This window comes from Colletotrichum spaethianum (assembly GCF_022836535.1).
Source record: "Colletotrichum spaethianum MAFF 239500 DNA, contig26, whole genome shotgun sequence".
In the NCBI taxonomy this organism is placed as follows: domain Eukaryota; kingdom Fungi; phylum Ascomycota; class Sordariomycetes; order Glomerellales; family Glomerellaceae; genus Colletotrichum; species Colletotrichum spaethianum.
In genome coordinates, this window is record NW_026054796.1 from 387,115 (window position 1) to 413,160 (window position 26,046).

The window sequence follows — 26,046 nt, forward strand, 5'->3', positions numbered from 1 at the left end:
ATAATGTAGCATGATAATCTGGTCCGGTTCGGGGGGCGCAGAACATTGCATCGGCGCGATAATACACATTTTGTTGAAACAAAAACGCCCTATTTCACATTCTTGGTACAGCTTCCTACAACTTGGAAGACACATTGAGCTCCCCACGCTGCCACAGCGATCCGCCGTCAATCGCAATGACCTCGCCGTTCACATGCGACCCCGCGCGACTGGCGAGGTACACCACCGCGCCGGCGATGTCCTCGGGGCGGCCCAGCCGTCCCATGGGGTTCCCCTTGCCGATCTTATCGGCCCCGCCCGCGATCTCGAGCAGGCCGTTGGACATCTTGCTCGGGAAGAAGCCGGGGGCAATGGAGTTGACCGTGATGTGCCTCGGCGCCAGCTCGAGGGCCAGGTTCCTGCCTAGGTGGATCACGGCCGCCTTGCTGGCGCTGTAGCCGTAGGTGCCCTGCTTGCCCAGCGTGCCGATGCCCAGGCCCGCCACCGAGGCCGTGATGATGACGCGCGCGGGGTCTTCCGTGCTGGCGGCCTTTTCGAGCAGCGGCGTGAAGAGGCGTATGGTGTTGAAGACGCCCTTGACGTTGAGGTCCATGACCTTGGCAAAGGCGTTGTCGGGGTGCGTGTCAAAGGCCTCGCCCCAGGTGGCGCCGGCGTTGGCGAAGAGCACGTCGACGCGGTCCGTGTGCTTCTTGACCTCGGCGACGAGGTGCTCGACGCCCTTGATGTCGGCGGCGTCGGCGGGGACGGAGATGGCGACGGCGCCGGGGGCCAGGTTGGGGAGGGCGTTGAGGGCCTTGCAGGCCTCTTCGCAGGCGGCGCCCTTGCGGGAGGAGATGAAGACCTTGGAGGCGCCGGCTTGGAGGAAGCTGTGCAGAGGGGTTTCCCAGTCAGAGACATTGGTCGCGAAAGGCTGGAACGGGACGGACATACGCTGAAGCGGCGTGCAGGCCGAGGCCGCGGGAGCCGCCGGTCACGACGGCGACCTTGCCCTTGAGGGAGAAGAGGGAGGGGAAGTCCTGGAGCTGTGCTTCTGCCATTTTTGCTGCGTCTGTAGTTCAATTGGGAGAAGAGGTCCTGTCAATCTGAAATGCAGGAAGCACAGTTGGAGAATATAAAGGAGGTCGGGATTAAAAATCCGCCGTCAATTCCCCAGAGCTCAGGTTGCTACAGCCCCCCCCCCCCCCCCCCCGGTTGGTGACGTTTGCGGGGGAGAAGATACCGAGCCTCGGCTGTCCGCTAGCTCCAGATTCACACCGACCCGCAACGGGAAGGCGAAACGTGGGGTCAGACTTGGGGTTGGTTGTTGATGCACAGCATTATGGCTCCTGGATGCCTGCCGCAAGATATGCAATATTACAAAAAGTCCAATTGCAATTTCCATGTAAGGTACCGATGCCTAATCCCGAGGGGCTGGAGCCAGGCCAAGTTGCGGCGCAGCCAGGGTCATCATTTTGGTGTCCCTGCAAGGTACTTCGCGATGCCACCGGGCGGGTGATGCAGTGAGATATGGGAGTTGTCATCATATTGAGCCGAGAGTCGTACTTGTGCTAATAAAATAGATATCCGTGTAGATAGTAAAAGATTCCGCCAATGCAATTTGCCCATGGCCTGTTTCCCATGGTTTTCACTGTTGTGAGGGCCTACATCAATGCTGCCTAGTCCTCGTGAACCACCAAACCTAGCGACGTAATGATCAATTTCTGACATGATGCAAATTCGTCGTACCGAAACTTTCGTGATCATAAATCAAGACATAACATAGCCGATCTGTCGGCAAGATAGACTGTCGTCCAGTCGTGGTAGAGAAGCATACGCATATGCTCTCCGGAACGTATATAGTCGTAAACTGTGCGACTGTCATGACAGAGACGCAAAAACGTTTGCAGACAAACCGTCTGCTCATCTCTTCGATCTTCGATGTGAGTGTGTCTTCCTCTCCCAGCATGTGTCGACAGCACCCGCAAAGTCGTCCATTGCCTCGGGGCTGATGTGACCGATGAAGAAGACCTTGACATTGTGTTCAACAGTCACTAGCTTCGAGTAGTTGACACGGGATGCTTTGTCGAGCTTCTCCCCTTCAACGGTGAGCTTTGCTCGCACGGGAGGAAATCCGAGCTCCGGCTCATTCTGCAGCAGTCGATGAGGCTTGCTATGATAGACCATACCATGCTTTTGAGGTTTCACGCCCCTCTTTTTGCAAGCCTTGCCCTGGTATGTGAGGATAGGTCTGGAACGTTCAGTGGAAGAAACCAATACGATATCTGATGCTACTCACACGCAGGTACAATGGCCATCGTCATTAGCAACAACGACAAACCGCCGGAAACCAACGAATAGCGATCCGCCGAAACGATCTTGAACTGGTTTTCGGTCGGATATGGTTGGCGTTCCTCCGAGACTAGTGCCCGACGGCTCACACCATAGAACTTTGAAGATCTAGTACAATTAGCCAGGGGATTAATAAACCGAGTCAATCTACCAACCGATCCAGGACGAAACTTATGTGACGGTTCAACAACGTATCCTGTACGTGATCAGCATAGACCAACACCTGCACTTAGAAAGGCGACTCACGTGGGTCCAAATCCTCGTTGGTCCCGATTGTGCCACTGATGTGATTGGGGTCGGCATACGACGGAGGATGAGATGTAGCATGAGACGCTGGGGGATAGAACGGGTCAGGGGATTTCGGGCCTGTTGGTGTTCGCGTCCCGTCATCTTCTTCATTTTCTGCATATGCCCCTGTTGCAGTTAGCCACCGGGATTGGTTCTTGGAGAGTGCGGTCAAAGCCCACCATATGCTGGCTCGGTTGACGGTCCGCCTTGACTCTCCTGACCGTATGCCTCCGTCAAGGCTTCCTGCAGGATTGCGTTATGATCGTAACCATCTGCGTCTGTTGTCCCGTATCCAGAGTCTACTAGTGTCAGTTCGGCCCCTGACGCAACCCTGGGAAGCCTACCTTGACTGTAGGCAGATGTACCTGAATCATGGGCTGACGTGTAATCTTCATGTTCATGGTAGAACCCCTCTGTGTTATTCTGAGGAGGTAGGACTGTCGGATTGTCAGCCGCTTGCCATTGGCGCGAGTGAATGCGCATACAATCTTGATCCTGATGCGCAGCCGGCTCTGGCATGTAACCCTGAGGAGCCTCCTGCTCGGCACCCCAGAAAGGGTCCAACGGTGGGGCTGGCTCTTCGGGTTGGGTCTCCTCCCCATCATGCGGCTGGTCTTCGTATGCTGTCTCCTTGCCCTTTCTTGACCGACTCGAAGTGCCGTAAGGTGTCGACGAAGTTGGGTATGCATAAGAGGCATCTGCATCGTATTAGACCAAAAATACTTTGGCGTCGTCTAACAACTCACCGATGCCTTCCTCGCCTTGTGGAGCATAGCTATAATCACTTTCTGTCAAGGAAGGGGAGGTTGAGAGGTTGTCAAAGCCGTTTGTCAACTCCTCCACATTCGGCTGCTCGCGCGGAACCGTTTCAGCATGCTGTTGTTGAGCAGCTTGCACTTCTTGCCAGTGATACTCCAGCTGGCCTGTCTTGGTCAGCGATGTCTCGACTTCCAAGATCACGACTTACCATTCCTCGTTCGACGCATGTAGTATTTTTGGTACTCATTCGACCAAATCCAATCGCTCCACGCACTGCTTCCTCCACCGCCGCCACCGCCACTACTACTCTTCGATTTACTTTTGCTGGATCTGCTCGACTTCATGATGGCATCGTGTGTCGACAACCCAAAAGCTCTGGATATCGGTGCCGATCAGGAGTGGGCCACCACGCAGGGCCGGATTCGGGACGGAGACGGCGTCTTGATAGCAGCGTCAGCTTGAGCCGCAAAGGAATGAGACAAGAGACAAGCGAACCTCGACAGGCAAGCCAGACCTCTAGGCCTTGGGGTCACGGCAGGATAAATGGGATTTCTCGCCCAATTGGCTGAAGCAGCTGCGCAGCAACGCGTGACGTATCTTGCGCGATCTTACTGGCGCAAGGCAACAGTTCTCTGCAGAAGGTGTGGTATGAGCTTCAGAGAGCCTGCATCGTCTTGCAGGACACCGAAATCCTGAGCCCGAGTGAGTAACTGAGCTGGAAGGGCGCTCCCAGGCTGAGGGAGTGTGAGAGGAAGAAGGTCGGGAAACGGGGGACGGAAGACGAGAAACGGGACGGAGACGACGAAAAGAGGGTGTGGCACGGCACAGTTGCCTTTTCTTCCCGGCTCTACCCTTTCAGGGTTGATAAGAACCTCTCATTATCCATCAGGTACCTATTTACTCCCGCGTGGAGCAAATGACAGAATAAAAGCCGTGAGATAGTTTTCGGCGAGGTGGTCTCATAGATGGGACCCCAGTCTCCGTTCTCTTCGCTGTTTGGAGAGTCACCCAAGCCGTGCCCCATCCCTGCTGTATGAAGGCCCGAAGGGGTTTTGCTGGCTAGCGGCGGTTGGCTTGCGTGTCTGATTGAAATTCCGTACCGGTACAAGCGAATGGAAAAAGGACAACGGAATCAGGCTGCGCCTTTAGTCGAGTTGCGTTTGGGTGTGGCACGTCTTCCCGCCAGTAGCGACGAGGAGTCACCGCGACCCCGCGCTGTCCGTGTCCACCTGCCAGTGGGTCGTTGACGGCTCACCCCCACGGGAGCTCGGGCTCATTAGTTGAGCTGCTGACATATTAGGCATAGTGTCGGGATGGCAGCAGCGAACCTCCTGGTTGGTCTCCGCCTACGCCAGGGGCCTAGGACGCGGGAGTTAAGTGGGCCCGCTTGCCGAAAAGGGGCCAAGGTGGCTCCCCCAGCGGCCTCACGCTTCGGTCTGTAACCATCCTTCCGCTCACACGTTTTGCTACCGCTGCTGCTGCTGTTGGCATGCAACCGTAATTAGCAGCATCGCCAGGTGGTGGTGACTGGAACGAGCCGCGTCAACCACGCGCACAACAACCTCACTTTCGGATTCCGATTCCAGGGCAGTTAACGACGACTTCTTCCTTCTCGCGTCCATCAAAACACCCCAAAGCGATGGCACAGTATCACGATTTGTACGCACCATAGTCTCCCTTCATGGCTACGATCGACTACCCCGACCGACGGGGCTTTGCCTCAAGCCCGGCAAAAGATCAGTCATCTTACGAGCATGATATGCCCTCCGAAGTGATGTCTACCGATAGCACCGATTTTGATCACGTCCGGCTTCCTCCACCTCCACCACCACCACCACCTCATCCTCCTCGTCTTTCGTCAGCATCGATGCAACCGAACGTAGTCTACCTTGACTCTTCGAGGGTCATTCTGCCCACACGAACAGAGCCTGATACGTCTCAATATCATCGCATTGCCTTTCAAACTTCGGGGCCGACCACTCCACGTCCTGCGTCTCGAGGTGCTCGACAAAGAGCAGGCTACATGCCTAAACACTTCCCTCCCCCTCCTCCACCACCGCCGCCGCCGCCTCTCGGACTTCGACCACCTATCTCTACCACGTTCTTACATGCACCACCACCACCTCCTCCTCCACCGCTGTCGACTCTGGATATAAGCCTCAAGAGCAGAGGGCCGGTCAATGTTCCGATTCAAAGGAGCCTATCTCCGTCCATGTCGCTATCCTCGGGATCATGGCATCAAGATTACACCAGTTCGGAGTCGGAAACTAGCTCCATGGATGCCGACTACTTTGAGCAGCAAAATAGAACCATGTTTCCGCCCCTTTTGCCCAGTGCGCAAGGCCGGACGTTCGAGCGAGAAAGAAAACAGATGACCAACTCAATCACTAACATGGTCTCGCGTCTTGAACACTCTCGGAGCTCCGTCCCCAGCCTGGTTGCATCCGATGCCTCTTCGGCAGCATCAGTGGCCTCGATGGAGGACGATGGTGTTCAGGAACTTTGGATTCAGATGAAGGAGCGTCGCCAACGGCTGAACTCGCTCAAAGGGGAAATGGCTATCAAGCGCAAAGCTCTTCAGGAGCTGCGTCGTAAGAAGGATGAAGCCGACAACACCTTCATGCATATGCTCCGCCCTATCCTTGTCAGGGGCCGGCGAGATTTACAGGGCACCCCTAACGATTTGCTGGACAAACGCTTTGCCGAGATGCAGTCACTTCGCACAGAGTATCATTGGCTCGAGTCTGGGTACGAGGGACACGAATTCGCTCTAGACGAGGAAGAGGTCGAACTCATCAAAGTTGAGACGCGATTCTTTAGCCTTCTGGCCGCAGGAAGCGGGAGGAATCTCCGGTCAGTCCCTCACACGGACGACTCTGAGGACGGCGAAGCGGAGGAGTCGACAGACATGCCATATGAACTGACCGGTATATCTCGCAATGGGCCAACTGACGATGCCCATCCACTATGGGAAGATCTCGTGTCTGCGGTTGGAGATTTGAGCAACGCCAGAGAAGAATACGAGGACCTCCTTCTCTACCACAATCAATATACCTACAGCATGGACGTGAAAAAATCCGCAGGATTAGCGCCTAGCTTGGAAGAGATCGAGTTCATGGACGAGTTTCCGGAAGAAGAACGCGAGAAGCGGGAATATGTCGACCGCCTCACGGAGGAGGTTAGCAGACTCAAGCAAATTTGCAACCAGAAGGGAGCAATGAAGAAGCATCCGTCCTTCAAAATCGCGTATGCTCTAGACCCGAATATCGGAGAGGATCTCTCGCTTAGCAGTCCCTCTCCAGAGTCGGGGACCCTCGCTCACCGGCAGTTCCCGGAGCTCCTGTCCCAACCAGACCATGTTCTCCGACCAGAACCCTTAACAGCTCTGGATGAGCTGAAACGAGCTGCAAAACTTCCTGCCGACAATCCGGTAAGAAAGTCGCAGCTGTACGCGGCCCAGAAGGAATATGGCATCTCAAGGTTGATCGGCGAGTTTAAAGGGGAAGACAAGTCTGATTTCATCACCAGGTGGCTTCTGCATCAACTGCGGACGTCACCGCTTGAAGTTGAGCTTCTCTACTCGACCTTCATCCAGACGATCCGCCTGAAGATCGGAAACTTTCAGCGTTGGCAGCAAGACGTGCTCTTCCACTGGTGGAGAGACGGCGCTGTGAAATCGCCAGATGAATTCTTCGGTCCACTTACGGGGAGCGGTAGAGTATGGCCCGGGCATGAGACGATTGCGGAGCATACCTCGCTGCCTCCAGAGTGCGGCACGCAGTTTTCTACGCCATCGAGAGCAGTAACGGAAGACTGTATGAGCAATAATCGACAAGCATACGAGGATGCAAGCCTGTCTACAGCAATTTGTTGAATTTAATAAGCGAGCGCGTTCTTGATTTCGGTTGTGCGCGGCGCCAGGATCGACTCAGACTTTGTGCGCCTCGGATACAGAACGGCACGAGGCCAGGCTGATTGTATTCAGATTCGGATGATAAAGTTTCTTTGCTTGGGCGGCCTTTTGATACCCAGTGTTTTATTGGTGTGTACAGATAATCGTATGGGTTGTTTTCCGGACTGGACTATGGGCTATGTATACTGTTAGGTTATATCGAGGATCCACGGTTTTATCTTCAAAGAAATACACGTAGGGGTTGCAATCGTGTTTCCTTATGTGCATTGGTAGAATCTGATAACAAGAGGCAATTGAGTTTGCAGCATAGACCAGCCCGTTCAGCCGATATCCTGTCACTCATCACTTTGGCTAGCGCGCGCGGGAGCGATATCCCCACACACGTCGGGACGAGCCATGGCGAAGCCGGGCTATGGAATTGTAAATCGGACAGACGATGTACCCGGTACATGAGCGCTATCTCGCCAGAGACTAATGCAAGTCCTGCACAGCATTATACAATGGGTCAGAGGTGCGGAGCCGAGCGAAGTGAGGGGGTAACGCGCGCATGTGATCATGTCTGTGCCCCCGCTTGAGATGGTGCTGTGAAGAATGCACCCATCGGACGGAAGAGGGTAGGTAGGTAGTTCACGGTGGTTCGTCATGGATGCGGGGCACCGTCTCGAGGAAGAGAGGTGGTTGATGACCACACTGCAGCCGAGTCCGTGAGAAGCTTGGCGGTCATCTGTGGCAGCCCTCTCGATTTCTTTTTATTTTATTTTATTGTATTGTTCGACGGTTCAATAGCAAGATGGCCAATCAGATATTCTTGGTAGGGTGTCGGTGACGGCTTGGGAAATACAGGCAGGCTTTTTTATTGGAATTTGGAAACGGAATTTGGAAGGGAAGGGGGCCGGACCAGAGCGGACGGATACTATACTTAGTTGTGAGGGTTGCACAGCTCGCGGCCTTGTGTTCCACTTGAAAGGCGACGAATCAGATATGCACCTACAGAGCTCAAGGCAAAGTTTCAAAACCCCGGCGCCATTGATGGGAGATTTTGGAAATTCCAATGGTTTTGATGGCTCGTTGTGCGTAGGGCTGCGACGTCTTTGGCGGCGGCGGTGGTGGTGCTGACACCACGTTCCGATCGAGTCATCAGACGTCACTCTGCGGGATAGTCCGACGGGCATTGTGAAAAACACGTTGTTGGGTGGATGTTATCCAACATCTGAGCTGTGCCGAAGGAGGGGGGGGACGTGGATGGGATTTGTCACTCTGGTGATGCGAGCGGGAACAAGTTCGCAGCCTGCTTCTGGCGGTGACGATCGTATTCTTGGGCTCATGCTGCTGTCAGCTTGTCGGGTTGGGGGTCACGTCTGCTCGTTGTTACGAGCTTTCCTGCTCGGCTCGCTCTTTTCTGAAAAGCAAACCCCGACAAGCCTCCTCTTTCTTGATCTGTCTGCTCTTGTTGAAACGGCCATGGTTGTCGCAAATAACCCATCGTGGTGGACGTTGACAAGCGGCAGCCTTCCCAGGCAAGCACCACGCCACGTCGTATCAACTAGCCAGCCTTACGAGGAGGCGAGGCGAGCCCGACCAGATGGAACGGCCTATGCTTTGCTTTGCCTTACCTAGTCCACTGCCCGCAGGAAGTCGCCCTTCTCTCTCCACATTTGGGTGATCCGAGCTGGTTTCTGGACTCCTGGCTCGGCTGGCAGGTGTCGAGAGGGAAGGACCTTGCAGGTGACGACGGGCCGGGGAGCGGCGTGACCTTGCTCGGCGTGGCCCGGTGAATGCAAGGTGACAATGCCGCTCTGCTACCGGTAGCATGGTTGGAAGCCAGATTGTTATCGCATGGTATACTGATTCGTCTTCAGTCGCCAAGTGGATATGCTTGGTTCATTGGCTCAGCGGAACAAAGTGGAGGGGGATGAAGATTGGCGAAGGGAATGGGTTGCGTCGACATTGTGTAATGTGTACTAATCAACATCGTTCACTCAACAACTGACCATCAACGAACGAACGAACGCCTGGACAAAAAGAGAAATATCGTCGTCAATAAGGTCTTGCTTGTTACACAGTTTGAAAACCCTCACCACCACTGGATGAATACTGGCAAAAACAAAACTATATGCCTCGTGGCGGAATCGAACCGCCGATCTTCTCATGACACTAGAGTACTAGTGAGACGCTATACCACTTAGCCAACAAGGCTTGTTGATGACAGAATGAGCTGTGGCCGAATTTATATTCCACAGACACTGCCGGCTCTGCCAAACGGTAATTTCAATTAAGAGGGGCACCCCCACAACCGATCACCCCCACAACCGATCACCGCTTTTGGCCACATTTTCAGGCAATGCACTTCAACCACCATGACTATAGATTTTTATTTTGGCTGCAACACAGGCCTAAATTTGAAACTCTGAGCACCAGCTTGCAAGCTCAGCTGCTTGTGCCTTTGTTCCCGTTGTAGTATTAATGAACAATTTGACGGGCCGAGCAGCAACCTCTGCCTTAGTCTTCATAATAGCCTCTATCTGTACAAATCGCTGATTTGGATCTTCCCTTACCTTTGCCCGCGAGACTGGCTTCCAGCGAGCAACCTGTGCCTCTAGTGAGTGTATAAGCACGTGGCTGCCAGCAAGGGCAATATTCTGTGCGTCTAGACGCTTGCCAACCTTCTCAAATACCAGCTTCCGTGACACAGGGTCATAGTCCTCGCCATCTGCTGCAGGATTCCATAGTTTCTCAAACCTCTGAAGATCTCCTGACTTCTTAGGGGTAGATATATGGAAAGCCTGGGGCGTCTTAGGAATAGACGGAAGCAACGGATCCTATTTTAGAGACCGTGGGATATCTGTATCTGCTGTATGATCGAGAAATTTACTTATTAATGGCTTTGCTATATTAACTGGCTATAGCCTTGTTGTAACCTATCCTGAAGTAATATTCCTGACCGTTAAGGCCTCTAGCCTTGCCTGGAAGTAGCAGCGAAGAAAGTTCCTTTTGCCAATAGGAGCCGAGTTCAGCTGGAGGCCACAGTCTCGAACGATTCTTCTGTACGATGTCTTAAGGGGCGAGAACACCGATACATCTAGAGGCTGGGTGATGTGCGATGAATGAGGAGGTAGATAATAGAGATAGATATCATTGCTGAAACATGCCCACATAAACTCATCTGAGACGTGGCTCCCATGGCCGTCCATTATCAAAAGCCGCTTTGACTTCCGTCTCTTTGCCTCCTCTTGAGTCTCAACGATAAAGATGTCCTTGAGCCATCTTAGCCCGATTTCGTTAGAGGTCCAGCCGTTAGTTGATGATGTGAACCTCTAGGTTGCATATGGAGATAGCTCGTCAGGAAACCATTGGTGTTGTATGGTCTGGCCCTTGAAGATAACTAGCGGAGGGAGGTAACGGCCATCTGCAGAGACGCACTCGAGTATAGACGTCCAGGTCCTATCTTCAGGGTTCTGGACATGGATAGTTCGATGTGTAGACTTCCCAAGTACTAGATAGTCCTTGTTGCTCCCCTCTGTTAAACCCGTCTCGTCTATGTTCTATTTGAGGCACTGGGGTATAGCCTGGACTTCTGGAATAGTTAGAATCTTGAAGAATGCTTTGATTATATTGGTAGTAATAGACTTGACGCGTTTTGTGTCCATTGACCGTGCCCTTAGCGTCTTCAGGGCAGGATTTCGCCGCAGGAAACCCTCTATCTATTTCTTGCCAAGTGGACGTATATTGCCACCTTGCTGGACAATCTGAGTTGCGAACATCTTGACTTGGGCATGGCTTGGGGCAAAGCCTAACTCGCCCTGTATAAGAGCCCAAGAAACTAAGGAGCTTTCTTGGAAGCTGCTAAGTCTCTGATACTCTTTTTTCGCTTGCTTTTTGTTGCGTGCGCCTTTCAGTCGGCCATAGAGGGTTGCATAGGGTACCCCCCAATCTGAGGCAGCCTTTCGGATGGTCTTCCCATCCAACACGTCCATCTCGGCGCGATAAAGGTGCTCAGGCGCGTATTTGGGCATAGCGAATCGATTGGTATTTTCCAAAATATTAATTAGAATTTTGTTGATTATTGACGCGTTGCAGCAGAAATCAGGGTTGGTGTTGGATGAGGGAAAAAGTGTGGCCAAAAGCGGTGATCGGTTGTGGGGGGTGATCGGTTGTGGGGGTGCCCCTCTTACGTTCCATTACCATCTTCAAGCCAATGTGGCTTCCACAAGGACAACACATCTTAAGCTCCATGCAACCATTGATAGTTGTGTTCTTGTATTCGGTCGCATGACCTCGTCTGCGAACGCCCGCAACAAGCACATCGAAAGAAACACCAGAAACGCGACGAAACTAAGGTGATCTCTCGGTGTGCTTGCCTATGGTGATATCCAGCTGCGGTACTCCCACAATGAATAATGCGGGTAAATATGCCTATGTGGTTTAATGTACAATGGTATCTCCTCCACGGGCACCCTCAAATTAGTCTATCCAAGACCCTGGAGCTCCAGGCCCCGCTGTCAGAAAGATGCGTGTATATCGTCGGTATACACGGAATAGCTGCCCGTTTGGTTATGTTTTCTATTACCGAATTTTGGTTCATTTCTCTTTGATATCAATCAGCCCCTCTGCACCGCAGGGCTCACGGCGCCGCCGTTCGCCGCCGGAACAAGACCTCCGCGTTCGGGTCGGGCGACTTGCTCATCACCATGACCGTTGGCTTCGGCCGCGTCTCCCCATCCTTAAGCTTGATGTCGTAGTTGAGCAGGAAATATGCCAAGACCAGTTTGATTTCGTTCCCTGCGAAAAATCGGCCTGGGCAGGCATGCTTGCCGGCGCCAAAGTTCATGTTGGTATCACTAATGCTTGTAAACTGCCACCGGTTGGCGTCTTCGTCAGACTTGTGCCGTAGTCTGTAAAAGCGCAGCGCGTCGAACGTATCGGGATCCTCAAAGTATCTCTCGTCGTGCGAGATGCCAGCCTGGGGAGCTAGCACCTTAGTGCCTGAAGGCAGGTGAGTGCCGTCAGAGAGGTCAATCGGCTTGACAACCTTGCGGATGAAGGATGCTGAGAGGTGTTAGTCGGGGCAGCGACCTGCATGGCGTTCAACTCACTGATGTTTCCGGCGAGGCGCTGGGTCTCCTTCATGAAACTGTCCAACTTCTTCAGCTTGGCCATGCTCTCCTTCCTTGCCCAGCCGTGCTCAACCTCGAGGACTTGGTGCGCCTCTTCCCGCAGCATGTCCTGCACCTCTGGGTGAGCTGCGAGATCGTAAATGCAGTCGGTAACCAGATTGTTGGTCGTGTGAATTGAAGCAGCCGCCAGGATGAGCTGCAAGTGTGCCTGGGACCTGATGTCCATTTTCTCGTCTTCCGGTAGGGCCTCGACGAGCCACTGGATCAAGTCATCTGGCGACTTTTCGAAGCCCGGCATCTCCAAGTCCCGCAGCCTCTCTTCGATGATTGGCTTCAGCATCGCGCTAGCCTTGTCAACGTCTTTGCGAATCTGTCGCAATTCCGATACCCCGTACTGCGCAATGGGCCGAGCCCATTCGGGAAAGAGCTGCATCTTCACAACAGCGACGAAGACGTGGATTGCGAAGTTAATGCTGATGTCCATCCACTGCTCCTGTCGGTTGATATCGGCACCAACGAAAGCTCGTCCACTGATCCGTGCGATGGCTCGCAGCGCGAAAGGTTGGAACTTCACCGGCGTCCAGTCTAGTACGGTCAGTAGTGCGAGGCGGATGGTCCGACTGGCGACTTACCCTTGCACTCGGGAAACTCTGTAGCCACGACATATTCGAGCTCGCCCTTGAGTTGGGGCACAAGCCGCGCTAGGTTCTGTGAAAGCTTGCACCTCACGAGTGTTGATAGCAAGTCGGCGTGATTGCCCAGAGTGAAGTTTGTGTATCTGCTCAACATAGCCTAGACAGTCAGTATACTAGATGGGTGGCACGAGACTCAAGATATACCTCATCTACAGCCTCCGTTGCGCTGAGGACCTCTTCCGGCAGGCTTCTGAGCTCCCCGATCAGTCTCGCAGGTACCAGTACTTGCAAACCCTCCGTGGCCTTGATTTGATACACGGTGTCGCGGAACTGGGGATGGTGAGTAACTCGACGAAAATGAACCTTGGATGCGCCAGCTTACCTTGCTATAGCTGTCACGAATCAGTGTCTCTGCGTCAAACATCCACTTCGTCTTGGCGGCTTTGTAAAAAGGCATATTGGGCAGCTTCTTCTTCCTGGACTGAAATAGCCAGGCTACTACTAGTATCGTGCTAATGGCGACATAATAGCTGATGTGTTTGCCCCCGGGCACCACCCGAGGCAGGTTAAGTTCCATTGGCATGGAGGACATGGTCGATGTCCGATTCATTGTGGACGTGGTCAACGTTTGAAGGCGTCGTGTCCAAATGGAGATGTGTGTGGAGGATTGGTCCTCAGAACAAGTCTAAAGGGTATCAAACTGACGCCGCGTTGATGCAAGCAATGCCGGATGCCGAAATCAGATCGCGTCGTTGTCGCGGAACAGTAGGAGTCGCCTGCTGAAGAAGGCTTCCCGAAGCACAAAGGGGAGTAAGACGACTTAGGTATGCCTTCAAGACATTGGCCATTAGAATGAGTAAACTAACAGCCAGGCCTGGCGCAAGATTGACGATCCGATGATCGCATAAAGGTTGCTGGCTGTCGGCAAGAGACAAAACTCAAATGGACGAGTGGCGGAAGTTGACAAGAATCGATTGCTTGGCCGTATCCCGTTCGGTTCTCCGTCTCTTCAACCCGTCTTCCAGCGTGTAGTTGGTGTCGACTTCAGTGTGATGCTGCGAGGCTCGGGTTCAAGGAAGAAAACAAAGCGGGAAACGGTCAAAATAACGGGTTGGATCTCGAAGCAGTGGAAAGGAGGAACAAAGCGAAAGGAAACGAACACAAGAGAGAGAAAAGGGACAGGTCAAATCGAAAATGAATGCTAGGCCTGCATCGCAGCGAGCGGCGCGCGAGCGCACATACCAGAAACACAGACGACATGCAACACAGGCAAAGCAGGGCTTCCCGCTTTCCTCCCGGCAACAAGGCCAAGCAAGACAACACAAGCAACCCCGACCTCAACGGCCCTTCTCCCTCCTCGAGGACGGTAAGCTTGTCCTTGCGCCTGGACCGGGCACGAGTGAAATCCGAAGGGTTTGGGAGTTTGGACCGACTGGGACGTGATCGACTTCTGCTGCCTTGGACGTCGAGGGCGGTTTCGCGGACTTGCCAGGCACATCTGAAACATGGATAGTCAACAGGAGTCGTTCGGGAGCTGCCACCTCCGGATTTTAGTTTGCTGCCATCACCCGTGCCTCAAAGAAGAGCCCCAAACATCTGCCGCTGATGGCCGAGGCGGATGTTTGGATTCCATCGGTCGCCCAGCGTCTTTGCGTCGACTGCATCACTTGATTTGGTCCCACGGTTGCACGTCGACAGTGTTACCGGCCTTATCGTTGTGGGTGTTGATGTTGGTTCGTCGTTAAGGGAACGAAGGATGAGAACAACAACCCGACCGACGGCACCTTACCAACGGGTGCAAGACGGTACGTACCCTCTGTCGCATTGAGCCCCAGCAGCTAAGACACTAGGGATTTGGGGCATCAAGTGAGACGGGCCTGTTAGGTAATCTTCCCCTTGGGAATGGGAAGGGGCAGCTGCCTCCGGTACCTCATGGGAGAGACTACTGCAATCATACAAGGTACCTGCCGAGTGCTTTCCCTCCTGTTTCGCCAAGGGAAGTACACCCAAGAACAGTCCCTAGGCTTCGGGGTGTACATGCACACTCTGGCACGGACGCAGGGGCATCTTTCGGCTCGCTTAGTGGCCGAGACGCGCCAGGAATTGTTAGTGTTGCGCAACTCCTCCACATTTATCCCATCTCCGACCATCTTCTAACCTCAACCCGCGCAAGCCCTCACCTTCTCGAAGCGCCATCTCTACCTTCGCAGTAAGCTTCTTCTTCTTTTTCTTCGATTGCGCAGTCTCATTTGCGTCAAAGTCTTGGATCCGCTCCGAACCAGCTCTCCCCGTCCCACCAATGCAACGCGTCTGGAAAATCCGATATTCGATATCAACCAACCTATAGATCTCCTGCGAGCCAAGCCCAAACTTTAAAGCCGCCCGCTCCAAAGAAGCAGACACGCCGCCCTCCTCCGGTCACAAGGTCCTCTGGAGCCTCCTGCTTTGACGACCAACCGAAGACATCCAGGCATCCCACGACAACACAAAGCCTTGTCTCGGATCCTGCCGCTGGGTGCCTCTCGCCGCCGGCATGGTCATGGGCGTCGCCGTCTCCGTCTGGACCGCTCGTCATCTTCGTCCCACTTCGTTCCCTGCAACGGTTCAAACCTGCTTATCGATTTATCCGCGCAGCTGAAATTGCCACGGCGTCTTTTCAAACTAGACAAAAGTCAATGCTCGTCACCAGCACAAACAAGGTTTGTGACTTTGAGGAAACACATGGCCTGCCAAGAACGATGTCCCAGAATAGGCACAAGGGTAATCCTCCGCGAGGGCAGGATTAAGCGACATCCCGCAACGCTTAGCTATTTCTTGCCTGTCAGCGTCTCCGGCTAGTTCCATCCATGCCCTGTAGCGGCCGTTCACTACCGCTAGGAAGGCGGTGCACAGAGGTTCAGATGCTACCACATTTGGGGCCGGGCTTTCTGATGATGGCCGCGTGTACTCCGTATCGGCCTGTTGCCTCCCTCCTGTTCGGAGGGATCCTGAGGATGCTGAGGATCTACGCGGCCCATCTACCATACCAATGACATGCTTCCCGCAACTCAGAGGGTTGCGGCATGCAACCATGTACAGCTACCACAAACTCACAGTTGCCCACGGTTCGGCCACGATCACCCCTTGAAGCAGACGACGCCTCCCAGCTTGTTCCCAGTCGTCATCGTTCATTTTCCCCTGACAAGGGTGTCTTTATCCCACTCGAGGAACCTTGAGGTGCCGCCACGGTCTTCCGTTCAAAGCGATATGGCGAGTGGGTATGGAGAAACTCCAGCATAACTATTCACTGGTTGCGCCAGAGCCTTCCCTAACCGTGTTGTCTCTCCGCCAAGACGGCAGCCGGCTTCCATACCTGCAAAGCTTGTTACGATGCGACACATGAACAATATGCGGGGACAGTGCCTTTGTCGGCTCCGAGGAGGGTTGCGTATGCATCACTTTCCGTGTCGAATCCATCTCTCACAATTTTGTGGTCCAGTTAACCAACCTCGCCAACCCGAAAAACACAACAGCGCGGCTCGGGCATTGACGGTCCGTTCAACAATGTCACTAGATGGCTCGTAAGCATCGCAGGTATGTATATGCTGGCTTTGTGGTTTTTCCGCGACATATGTGCAGCCTTGGCTGATCTTTGCGAAGAGCCCCCATCCTCGCACTGACCTGACGACTTGGGGATTGCCCTTCTGTCGGCACGCGTCGAGACACAAATATACACTTCCACAAGCGGAAATCCAAACGAGTGACTGAACTTCCCCCATCTGAACCTGATCCCAAGTATCGAGCAACGTAACCGGATGAGCAAAACAGGTCACAGCTCATGATTTTCGGTTCCTGATGACACAGCTTGGTGTCGAGAGCCAGATAACATGATGGCTTGATGGCAGTGAATGGACTGATGAATGGAAGCCATTGCGATCGTGTTGACGTCCCGAGACGTTCCCTGGAATCCACAGAAGCCACTCAGCCACAAGAAACGCCGGAGCCGGTATCAACGCAATGAGGTCCATCGTCCCCGTACGCGGCTTCGGTCGAATAACGTCGCGTGCAGTGGCCGGTCTCCGACCTTTCTTTCGCAGAGCCGCAAGCCATACATACACACACATGCCATGCGTCCATCGAGCGCATCTAGCCACCAAAAAGTGAGGAACAGATCGGCAGCACGAAATTAGTCTTCCCAATGGGTTCAAAACACATCCATCACATTCATCCACCTTGACTGATGATGACCTATGTTAAAAGTGGTCAGTCAGCCGACTGGACGTTCTGGGTGCAAAAATCGAAGATGCGGCCAGTGTGGATTGAACACACGACCTTCAGATTGATTGAATGAAGTTTCTCGGAATAAGATCCGCTTCAGTCTGACGCTCTCCCAACTGAGCTATGTCCGCCACGATCTTCGATGAAATCAATCGGCAGTGAGGGATATATCGTCAGGGCCAGCAAGGGCTGACCCCACCCCACAATCCTCTCGATGTAGATTCGCCTCAATGACTGATGCAAGCCAGTGTGGCCTTGGCTGCTTGCTCGACAAATTCCCTTAAAGCGCAGGTTTTGGCAGTCAAGCTGGCCACTGAGGTCTAGACATGAAAACGAGTCAGCGTTCCTGCAACCAAAGCACACACAGCCTTTCGAAATTGAGAGCACACCTCCATTAGCCCAATCTTTTTTCAGCACCGCCTTGTCTTTCAACGTTCGGGACTCAGGCACATGTCGTCCCTCACCGCTGGATCCCGATGACCTGGTCATCTGGAATTTCGGCGAAGTAGTCCGGAAACTCTGGGTCCACCCAGCCGCATCCATGGTGCTGGGTTCTGCCTAGCTTCGCGATTGCTTCCCCCCACCAACAACCCTTGCCGTAATGGTCATCTTTCCGTGGATGGCTCCCAACAATTAAGATGGTCTGGTGGTGTAGTTGGTTATCACGTCAGTCTAACAAGTCGATTCACTTCCGAGTGGTCTCTGTTTGTTCACTGAAGGTCTCCGGTTCAAGTCCGGGCTAGATCACATCAAGGGCGGTTGGTTTGGTGGTATAATGACCGCTTAGCGTGACTTTGAACCAACAATCCGGATTTTCTTCGGCCCAAATTTTTTAGTCCTACAGACCGAGCTCATTGGGGAATTGAGTCAGTGCACACAGAGGTTGCGCACTGGTTCGGCCAACTGGGGGGACGAGACAGATGAAGATGCAACGGTCAATGCTGGCTGGGTTCGATTCCCAGATTGTCCATCTTTTTGGCCATCTCGGCGGATTGTCTCACTAAGGAATTACAACGAATCTCGGTTCGGGTTTCGTGATGGTTTGTCACAAGATTTGCTGGGGGACAGAATTTCTTTTCCTGTGGCTAGTATGCTGGCCGCCTCCCGAGCCTGACGGGCCTTGAGTCGGGCGTGGCACACTAACTGACTGACTAGTGCCGTAGGGAGGAAAGAAGCTTGAGGAAATAATACCCGGCAGTTTGGGTACACTTGAGACCGGTTTCCGAGCTTATGGTCACGACGACTTGTCTCGAAGTTAGAAGTTGAACGAAACGTCTTTAGCCTTGAGGATGGCTTCCCGGATTCTTCAAACAAGCACGAACATCTATTGCAAACTGCCGCAGACACGGCAAACCCTTCCCTTGGGACAAGGGCTCACCACACCCCATCGTTGGTTGTTGGACCGTCTCAATTCGCTTGCGCGTGTCCCGGCTTGAAGGGGGCGGGGGGGTGCTCGGAAGCCATTGGCAGGAACCAGTCCTTGGGACGGCTGCCCAAGACCGCAAGCCGCGGGCTCATGACCCACGAGGCACGGCAATGAATATCAGTGGTACGGGCGTCTTTTCAGCAAACGCAAACTCTCTCTCGCTCGTTTTGAAGCATCCTGTGCTGTTCGCGTGCCTCCTGATGGCCTGAGTGTACCGCAAGACGTGGGGACGCGCGTCACTTAAACGGCATCTGACTGTTTGGTTTTTTGGGGTTCACACCCATCTGTGGTCTCGGATCCGCGCCAGAAATTTCTGTCGCTGGTGTGCCTCTTTCAGCCTTTGGGGAAATAGGTTTCGCGAATCGGGTCTGATGGACCTTGTGTGTTTGGCCATTGAAGTACCGCTGCTCTCTTCCCAACTACTTTGGTTCATGGCGGCTGGAAGTCCTAGAGGCTGCTGACTTAAGTGCTTACAGATCGACAACTGAGGTCCGCCAGATTCATCTGATACATCAGTGTCTGTGGTCGCTTGTCGTTGGGTTGCGGTTCTGGCCACCAGAATGCGGCCTGGCCACCCGCAGGCGACTGTTTCTGGAGCTGGGGGCATTGGGCCTCTCCATTCTCAGGGGCTTGCGCAACCTCTTGGACAGCGAGCATGGGCACCTGGTAAATCGTATAGAGGAAACGGACCCGTCGACGATCTGCCGAGGCATCAAAACGGTGATAGGGCGTACTGAGGATGGGCCCTCTGGCCGAGATACATCACGCCCCGCATTATATCGTCGACGGACTTGGCTATCTTGGGCTTGGCCATCAACGATGGCATTGAATATGATAGACGCGCTGCCAAGAGCTGCGACGCATGGCGGAAGGAGCTGCAGCCAGAGCCTCAACGAAGGCCGGCCATCCACCATTCGGTCCCAAGGCAGCCACGCAGCGAAGTGACATGCCACTCGCAGCGGCCCCGGACATCCATCTCAAGCGTACGCACTATAAACTTTGTATCCAATGGGGTCGACTCTAGTCATACTACCTGTAGGCTCGACAATGCATCCATTGACTCGTTTCCTCCCGGCACGCTGGACCCATGCAGAATCAGTGATGCTGTGTCTTTCTCGGAGAATAGTCGAAGACGAACTAGCTCAAGGGATATCCCACGACTTTTGGGACAAACTCTAACTGGCGCCTTGGTTTCTGGTCGGCCCTTGGCCTCTGGCATGCCGTTTCAATATGGGGTGGTGAGTTGTTTCCTGTTCGGTTCCATCGACGATGCGTATCGGTCCAGGGATGTTCAGATCAATCTTGTTCCTCCGCGGGGGCGTGGCTAGTGGTTCGATCCTCGGGAAGCCGAAAGCTGGCTTGCCGGCGTGTCCACACCGGGAAGCGGGCGTTTGGAGGTCCAGGGAGCCGGTGCTGGTTCGAAGCGACGGGCGAGAAGTGCGAGGGGCCCGGGCTTTGGCGGGGAGGGCATCGTCCTCGGAGTTTCCCGAGACAGTCTGCGAACGCTGTATGTAGGCTCGCAGCTTCGGTAGGGGCCGAGGAGGGGAGCTGGTTGGTTACCTGTATACTCTGTGACCCGGGTGGCAGACTGATGTTGAGGATGGGACGCGGCGCATGCCGGACTTCAGTGTGGTCGAGGATGAGATGCGCCGCGGCTTCGAAGAGGGGGGAAATGAGAGCGTGTTGATGGCCAAACTGTCTCCAGTCGCAATTGAGTCGTCGCAATATATGCACAACGCTTGTATCTCTCTGGGCAGCCAGCAGTGCATGTCGTGGCCGTGCCATGGCCAGAATCTGTCGCCGCGGGTGGCTAGCCGGTAGGGGGCGTGATGCCCAAGTTGCGATGCGGTCTGCTGGTCGACCACAATGTCGGTTCAACACGCCTCCATTCAGTTGTAGGCAACTATCTTGAGCGTTTGGTCGAGTCTCATAGCCTGCTTGAATGTGCAACCATCTATTCCCTCCTCTTTCAAGGAATGTTTGATGCGGTATCGAGGCAGAGGAGCCATCGTACTACATCTCCTCAGCGACGTACGCTTCCACAGACTCATAGCAAGAGCCCGTAGAGACTGTTTACTAGCGCCATAAAGCTATAGCGGACGATCAAATAGGAAGCAACCCAGCGGGCTCCGTGCCAGTGGATTTCAGGGACAGCACGTCCATTATACCAGTGCTGACATGATATTGATCCAAATGTAGCCTTGGTCGGAGGTTCGCAGATTCGCGTGGCAGGAACAGCTTGCCTCCTCCAGTGACATCGGGTCAGCAGTCGCTGCCACATGTTCTACAAGCCTTTCCTTCTCAGAGCTCACAGGGGAGACAGCGGGACACGCCTCAACTGCGGATGAGTTGCATCTCGAGGTCATCGTAGACACTTGGTGGTTGCTGCGCACCTAAGCGGCAGGCACGAACGAGGGATACAATCTAGCTACTGATGTGGAACATCGAGACCGTCGCCATCGGCTGTGCTCAGGTGTTGAGCATCTGCGCGACGCCGTCTTACACGCCCCAGGAGGGCTCCGGACATATTTGTTTCGCGGTACTGTCCATGGCGGACGACGATAGGGACGACGAACCACCGACTTGATACAGAGCCGGTCTCGAGGCTCAACCAGCATCGGCCTCCGCCGGGTCGTTTTCAGTGCCCACGAAGTTGGATCCGGGCACGAATAGTATCCTTACGTGGTCCTTCCGGCATCTCCACTGCCCACTGTCAAGGGAACTCGGCTGTGCCAATGCTCAACAGTGCTGTGTCGCCGATAGTCAGCAGTTAGCTACTGGTGCCTCGCTGCTAATGGGCAAGAATGCGTTGAACAGCTCAAGACCACACCAGTCTTACAACCTCGAGGCATTCGAGCCACATCCTTCAAGACCTCTTAGGGGAAGCTATCAGCTTGGAACTCTCGATGGTCAGTCGCTGCGTACGTACCCAGTGTACGACGAATGGTCTGGAAGCAGAAGGCAAAAGCTGCATCGCACGTTCCGTGGTATGGACGCCGAGCACTCGCAGAGTAATCCCCCTGATCAGGAGTGGCCTCTGACTACAGAGAAACTCGGTCTGCCCTCGGTCTGCCCTCGGTCTTCCGACAACCAGCTACTACTAGGATTGCCCGTCTACTCATCATCTCGCTTCTCAAGCTTCTCGAAGGGTTTGATCAACATGTCGACATGAAAAGGGGGCTGGGGTACCCGGCTGCAGCCCTGTTCCAACCACACTGACGGTACGCTTCATACGCTGGCACCGTACGGGCGTGGACAGATGGCATCCGTAAGACAGCCGAAATGAAATGACAGCGGTCTCAGGAGAGTCAGGGACTGGACCAGAACTAGGGCGGAGTTTTATGGACCGGCGGCTAGGATGAAGGGCCCCCAGGAGACGCAGGAACGCGCCTTTGGACTGGCGCCGCGCCAGTGGTTGTGGAGAGACCGAGTGGCCGGTATTTGCACTGTGATAAGTGATCGACGAACCATGTCGATGTGGGTTATGTCGAGTGATGTAGAGTTCACGTGCGAACACCAAGATGCTGGGGCGGACATGGGAGGTTGGGAGGAAGGAATCTTCCCTGGAAGCCACACGATTTCAGGAGACGCACACCGAGGTGGACCTCTGGCGTCCTCGGAGTCATAATAGCAACCTGATGCTTCAACAACGAGCAAGAATGCGGCCATGGCACGGTGATCTGGCTGTTGCATAAGAAATGACGCTGATACGTGTCCTCTTGACTCCGGCCTGTTAGGCCACAGCCGTGGCCGGATGCACAGAAATAGGATTCCTCAACAGTTCCAGGGGCGAGAGTCGAGCGCCCGGATCGCACACGCACGAGCTCCGAGCCCAAAGGAGCAGACGCAACGGTAAGGTTGGTTGGGAGCGTTCGAAACAGGACGAGTAGGAAGCGACAGTGAGGCTTGGTTGGGAGCGATCGAAATAGGGCAAGGGCGAAAAAGCCGTCAGTCACCGAACGAGGCCAGCGGTTTGCCAAGGTCAGCGGCCAAAGATACGAGAGTGTCGATCGGCCAACCCATTTGATTAAAGGGAGAAGCGAATAAAGTTATCAGATCGAGCCCATGCCATGTCCATGGGCGTTGGCGGTGGTGGAGCACCGCGACACTAGCAGCGGGAGCTCAAGCCGGAGCTTTGGGAGGATGGTCGCGAGCAGCTGGAAATGAGGATGAGACAGAGGCGCGAGAGGAGACAGGGGCGGGCCTCGGTTGCGCAGCCCCATGATGTCTGCTTGGGTTGGGAAGACTCGCTGGCATTGCATCAAGGGGCGAGGGGCCGGTCTCGGAGATTGTGCGCAATCAGATTAGATGCGATTGATTTGATGAGATTGATAATGTGCGATAAGATTGCCCATGGCTGCGCGGAAAAAGCCAAACAGCCCCCGGTTGAGTCGACTGGGCTGCATGATTGGACGAAGGGTCACAGACGGGCATCGCATAGGCCAATGCATGTGGCATTCCGTCAGAGGATGCAAGGTGCGGACAGTGGCTGGATCATTGAGCAACACGGAATGATGACTTCTCTCTGGTCGGTTAGCTTTCGGCTCGACGTGGGTGATGATACCTGCCCGTGACGTTTGTATTCGCAACATTTTCGGAGATGGAGATCATAGCGTACGTAGGCTTTGCATCAAGAGGGGGTGTTTCTCGAGATGTCTGACGAGGTGGAAATGCATCATGCAGCCGATGACCACGGACTGAATCATGTTGGCAATGGTATCGGAGCCACTTGTGCGTTCACGTGAGCGGTTTTGTTGGGAGCGGACCGTTGGCGCTGGAGTCTGGAGATGGGGAGAAGGCCGGAATTGCTCGGTTCGGCCTGCCACGGCTGCGGTAGCCCGTGGTGTAGATGTAAGATCCGGCGAATCCCACCCAATCCTACCGCGGCCGACGGTGTTGCATTCCGAGGGGCTCATTTCGTCAATCATGCAGCAAAAGGTTTGCTTGGTACTCTTGGGTCTGCTTGGGGTTTGGCAGTTGATGCGCAACAATCAGACGGCGGCGTGTGGCATCGGTACACAGTGTGCAGGGCGGAAACCAACGGAAACGAGTGGCGATCCAACGGCTGATGGTTCGGTGAGGTGGGCTGACCCGACAAGTTCCTCCGCCGGCTTCTGCTCCTGCTCCTGCCGGACATGTTCACTTTGCAAAACTCGGTGAGCGGGTGAAGGCCATTGTGACTCGTTCTTTCTGGGCTCGCTCATGGCGCCGGTTTCATCGAACGAGCGTGGTGCGCGAAGAGATTACTTCATTAGACGTCGAGGTTTGTCCGCGACTGGGGCTGAGCCCCAAATGAAGATGTCGGGGACGAACCTTACCGCTTACGTAGCACGCCGGAGTGGCTGATTCCCCACGTGCTTGACCACACTGTAGGGTATGCGTGGTCTATGGTGCATAAGGCCTGGCGGGCGACTCCGGAACGTCGCAATACCGTACGTAGGTAGCAGATAGGGCTCAGGCCGGTCATGGAGCTCCTCAAACGGGGTGGATCTCGAGATGCTGCGCGATGGGGTAGCAGAGGTGGCGCAACAGACTGCCGTACCGGTATCGTCCATCTCCGACAGATACCTAGTGGAGGGTGGAGGGAGAAGCCATCTCATCGTGCACCGCGGCCGCTGCACGATGGTAGCGGCAATACGTGACGGGAGAGCGCAATCGTGAGGGGCTATGGTGAAATGGGCGTCATCCCAATGGCCAGCGAGTCCAGCGCATCTGGGCCCAGAATGATGGACTGCGTCGATGGATCACGGAGTGCTTCGGCGGGCACCAAAACCCCACACTCTTAGTCTGACAGGCAAATGTACGAGCGGTTCGGAAAACGAAGCGATGCCAGTCGTTGGGGTTTCCAGGCTTGTGGGATGGATGCCGCGGCGCAGCAAAACGCCAAACACTGTGGAGAGAGAAGAGAGAGAGAGAGAGCCCCAACGAGAGTGGAGGTTGGTGTGCCCTGAAGCTGGGCTTACAGTGTAGGTAGGTACGTCCCCATTAGCGTCCCGCGTACCGGTTCGGGTCAGGTCACCTCGGTTGATGGGGTCGGGAACCCAGAACTGGCTGTGCCGGATTCAATGTTGAGCAAGAATAGCCGGGAAAGGAGGCAACGAGGCGTGGGCGACTTGAATAGGTCGGGCAGGGGAGTGGGGTCGGGTAAAGGGGAGGGGGAGCACCAAGGAGCGGATCGGAATGTGGAAGGAGAAAAGATAGGAGATGCTGATTGCGGGAATGCATGTACGTACGCAAGGCAGTGGCGCACGCAGTGATGTCGACAGTTGCTTGGGGGAGTTGGGGTTGTTTCGAGCGTGCCGCCGAGGTCGAATGCTGCCCACTTGGAAGCCAGAGTGACAGGAGAGGAGGGAAGAAAGTCTCCTCGTCATCGGTGCGGGCGACATCGGCGTAGATGGCGGCGTCGAAAGTGGAGGGAAAGACAGGAGGGACCCAGCGGCCTGCAATGGCTCAATGGCCGGCGGCATCCGAGGGTTGGTGCATTTCGGATGCTGATTGATAACTGTGAAATCGGCCCTGGAGACAGACAGACAGACACCCGGAGCACGAGCACGTGTGCTGGAATACGATGGATTCGACACGGGGTGGTTCCGACATGTTCTTTGCTTTTTCGACGCTCGTTTTGGTTTGCGCATCGTGTAACCCACCCCCCTTCCTGTAATCGAGCGATTGCCTTGGTCAGCAGTGTCACTGGAGTCGCTGCCCACTCATAATCCATTACCGAGAACTCTCCAACAAATGCTCACCTCATGCTAAATCTCACCAAGCCCGGCGAACTGGCCAGCCCCCCGACGGTGCCCGCGGCAGCACCATTACAGTGTGTAAAACATGCACTGCTTCACTGTCCGGCTGCGGCCACTATGACGGTACCACGAGGCGGTGGCGGCTAAGCCTAACCGGGGCGTCCAGGGATCCCTGTCGCCCCAAGAACGGAGACTTTGGACCTTTCATTTTTCCTCACTTCGCTCTGGAATCGAGCCCCATGCCGAATTGCAGCCCGTCCATACAGACCGATCTCGTTTCTCTCATCATCTCTTGAGGCCCTGTACCTGGTAGTTCGGCCGGTCCAGTCAAGCTTGGGAAAATACATACATAGTAGAGAAAATAGCACTGTTCCTCGGTCAAGATCGACAAGAACCCTCAACCGCACGCACGCCTTTCCTTCTCCCCGGCTGGCCAGGTTTTTCCCTCCAATTTTTACCTCATCGACCTCCACGTCCCAGAAAACTTTACCCTCTTCTTCCTCTGCTCCTTCCATCCGAGCCTTTCCTCTCCTGTTTTTTTTTCTTTTCTTTTCTTTCTCTCCCCTCCACCCCCCCTCGCTGC

General features: G+C 54.5%; 5 protein-coding genes and 4 non-coding genes across 9 annotated transcripts; 3 read left to right on the forward strand and 6 right to left on the reverse strand.

The window, feature by feature from the left end:
- Positions 1 to 115: 115 nt before the first annotated feature.
- On the reverse strand, positions 116 to 1,037 carry ColSpa_09071 (rhamnolipids biosynthesis 3-oxoacyl-[acyl-carrier-protein] reductase; the record flags this gene model as incomplete). The annotated part of the gene is made up of 2 exons (XM_049275283.1): positions 116 to 866; positions 931 to 1,037. 2 exons carry the CDS (start codon positions 1,035 to 1,037, stop codon positions 116 to 118), a joined length of 858 nt encoding a protein of 285 aa, XP_049131240.1.
- Positions 1,038 to 1,899: 862 nt separating this feature from the next.
- ColSpa_09072 (uncharacterized protein) lies at positions 1,900 to 2,294 on the reverse strand (the record flags this gene model as incomplete). The annotated part of the gene is made up of 2 exons (XM_049275284.1): positions 1,900 to 2,227; positions 2,278 to 2,294. 2 exons carry the CDS (start codon positions 2,292 to 2,294, stop codon positions 1,900 to 1,902), a joined length of 345 nt encoding a protein of 114 aa, XP_049131241.1.
- Positions 2,295 to 2,784: 490 nt separating this feature from the next.
- On the reverse strand, positions 2,785 to 3,719 carry ColSpa_09073 (uncharacterized protein; the record flags this gene model as incomplete). Its single annotated transcript, XM_049275285.1, has 4 exons — positions 2,785 to 2,918; positions 3,102 to 3,314; positions 3,363 to 3,539; positions 3,584 to 3,719. 4 exons carry the CDS (start codon positions 3,717 to 3,719, stop codon positions 2,785 to 2,787), a joined length of 660 nt encoding a protein of 219 aa, XP_049131242.1.
- A 1,868-nt stretch (positions 3,720 to 5,587) lies between these two features.
- ColSpa_09074 (uncharacterized protein) lies at positions 5,588 to 7,249 on the forward strand (the record flags this gene model as incomplete). The annotated part of the gene is made up of 1 exon (XM_049275286.1): positions 5,588 to 7,249. One exon carries the CDS (start codon positions 5,588 to 5,590, stop codon positions 7,247 to 7,249), a length of 1,662 nt encoding a protein of 553 aa, XP_049131243.1.
- A 2,153-nt stretch (positions 7,250 to 9,402) lies between these two features.
- On the reverse strand, positions 9,403 to 9,484 carry ColSpa_tRNA_248. The gene is given in 2 exon segments: positions 9,403 to 9,438; positions 9,449 to 9,484. It is a non-coding gene; the product is annotated as a tRNA-Thr (tRNA).
- Positions 9,485 to 11,909: 2,425 nt separating this feature from the next.
- ColSpa_09075 (cytochrome P450 monooxygenase ATR2) lies at positions 11,910 to 13,629 on the reverse strand (the record flags this gene model as incomplete). The annotated part of the gene is made up of 5 exons (XM_049275287.1): positions 11,910 to 12,334; positions 12,382 to 12,987; positions 13,035 to 13,194; positions 13,242 to 13,367; positions 13,420 to 13,629. The coding sequence occupies 5 exons, from the start codon at positions 13,627 to 13,629 to the stop codon at positions 11,910 to 11,912; spliced, it is 1,527 nt and encodes a 508-aa protein (XP_049131244.1).
- Positions 13,630 to 17,320: 3,691 nt separating this feature from the next.
- On the reverse strand, positions 17,321 to 17,425 carry ColSpa_tRNA_247. Its single transcript has 2 exons — positions 17,389 to 17,425; positions 17,321 to 17,356 (listed from the first exon to the last, which is right to left on the reverse strand). It is a non-coding gene; the product is annotated as a tRNA-Phe (tRNA).
- Positions 17,426 to 17,934: 509 nt separating this feature from the next.
- ColSpa_tRNA_238 lies at positions 17,935 to 18,041 on the forward strand. Its single transcript has 2 exons — positions 17,935 to 17,972; positions 18,006 to 18,041. It is a non-coding gene; the product is annotated as a tRNA-Val (tRNA).
- Positions 18,042 to 18,047: 6 nt separating this feature from the next.
- Positions 18,048 to 18,264, forward strand: ColSpa_tRNA_239. Its single transcript has 2 exons — positions 18,048 to 18,083; positions 18,225 to 18,264. It is a non-coding gene; the product is annotated as a tRNA-Ala (tRNA).
- The last annotated feature ends 7,782 nt before the right edge of the window (positions 18,265 to 26,046 follow it).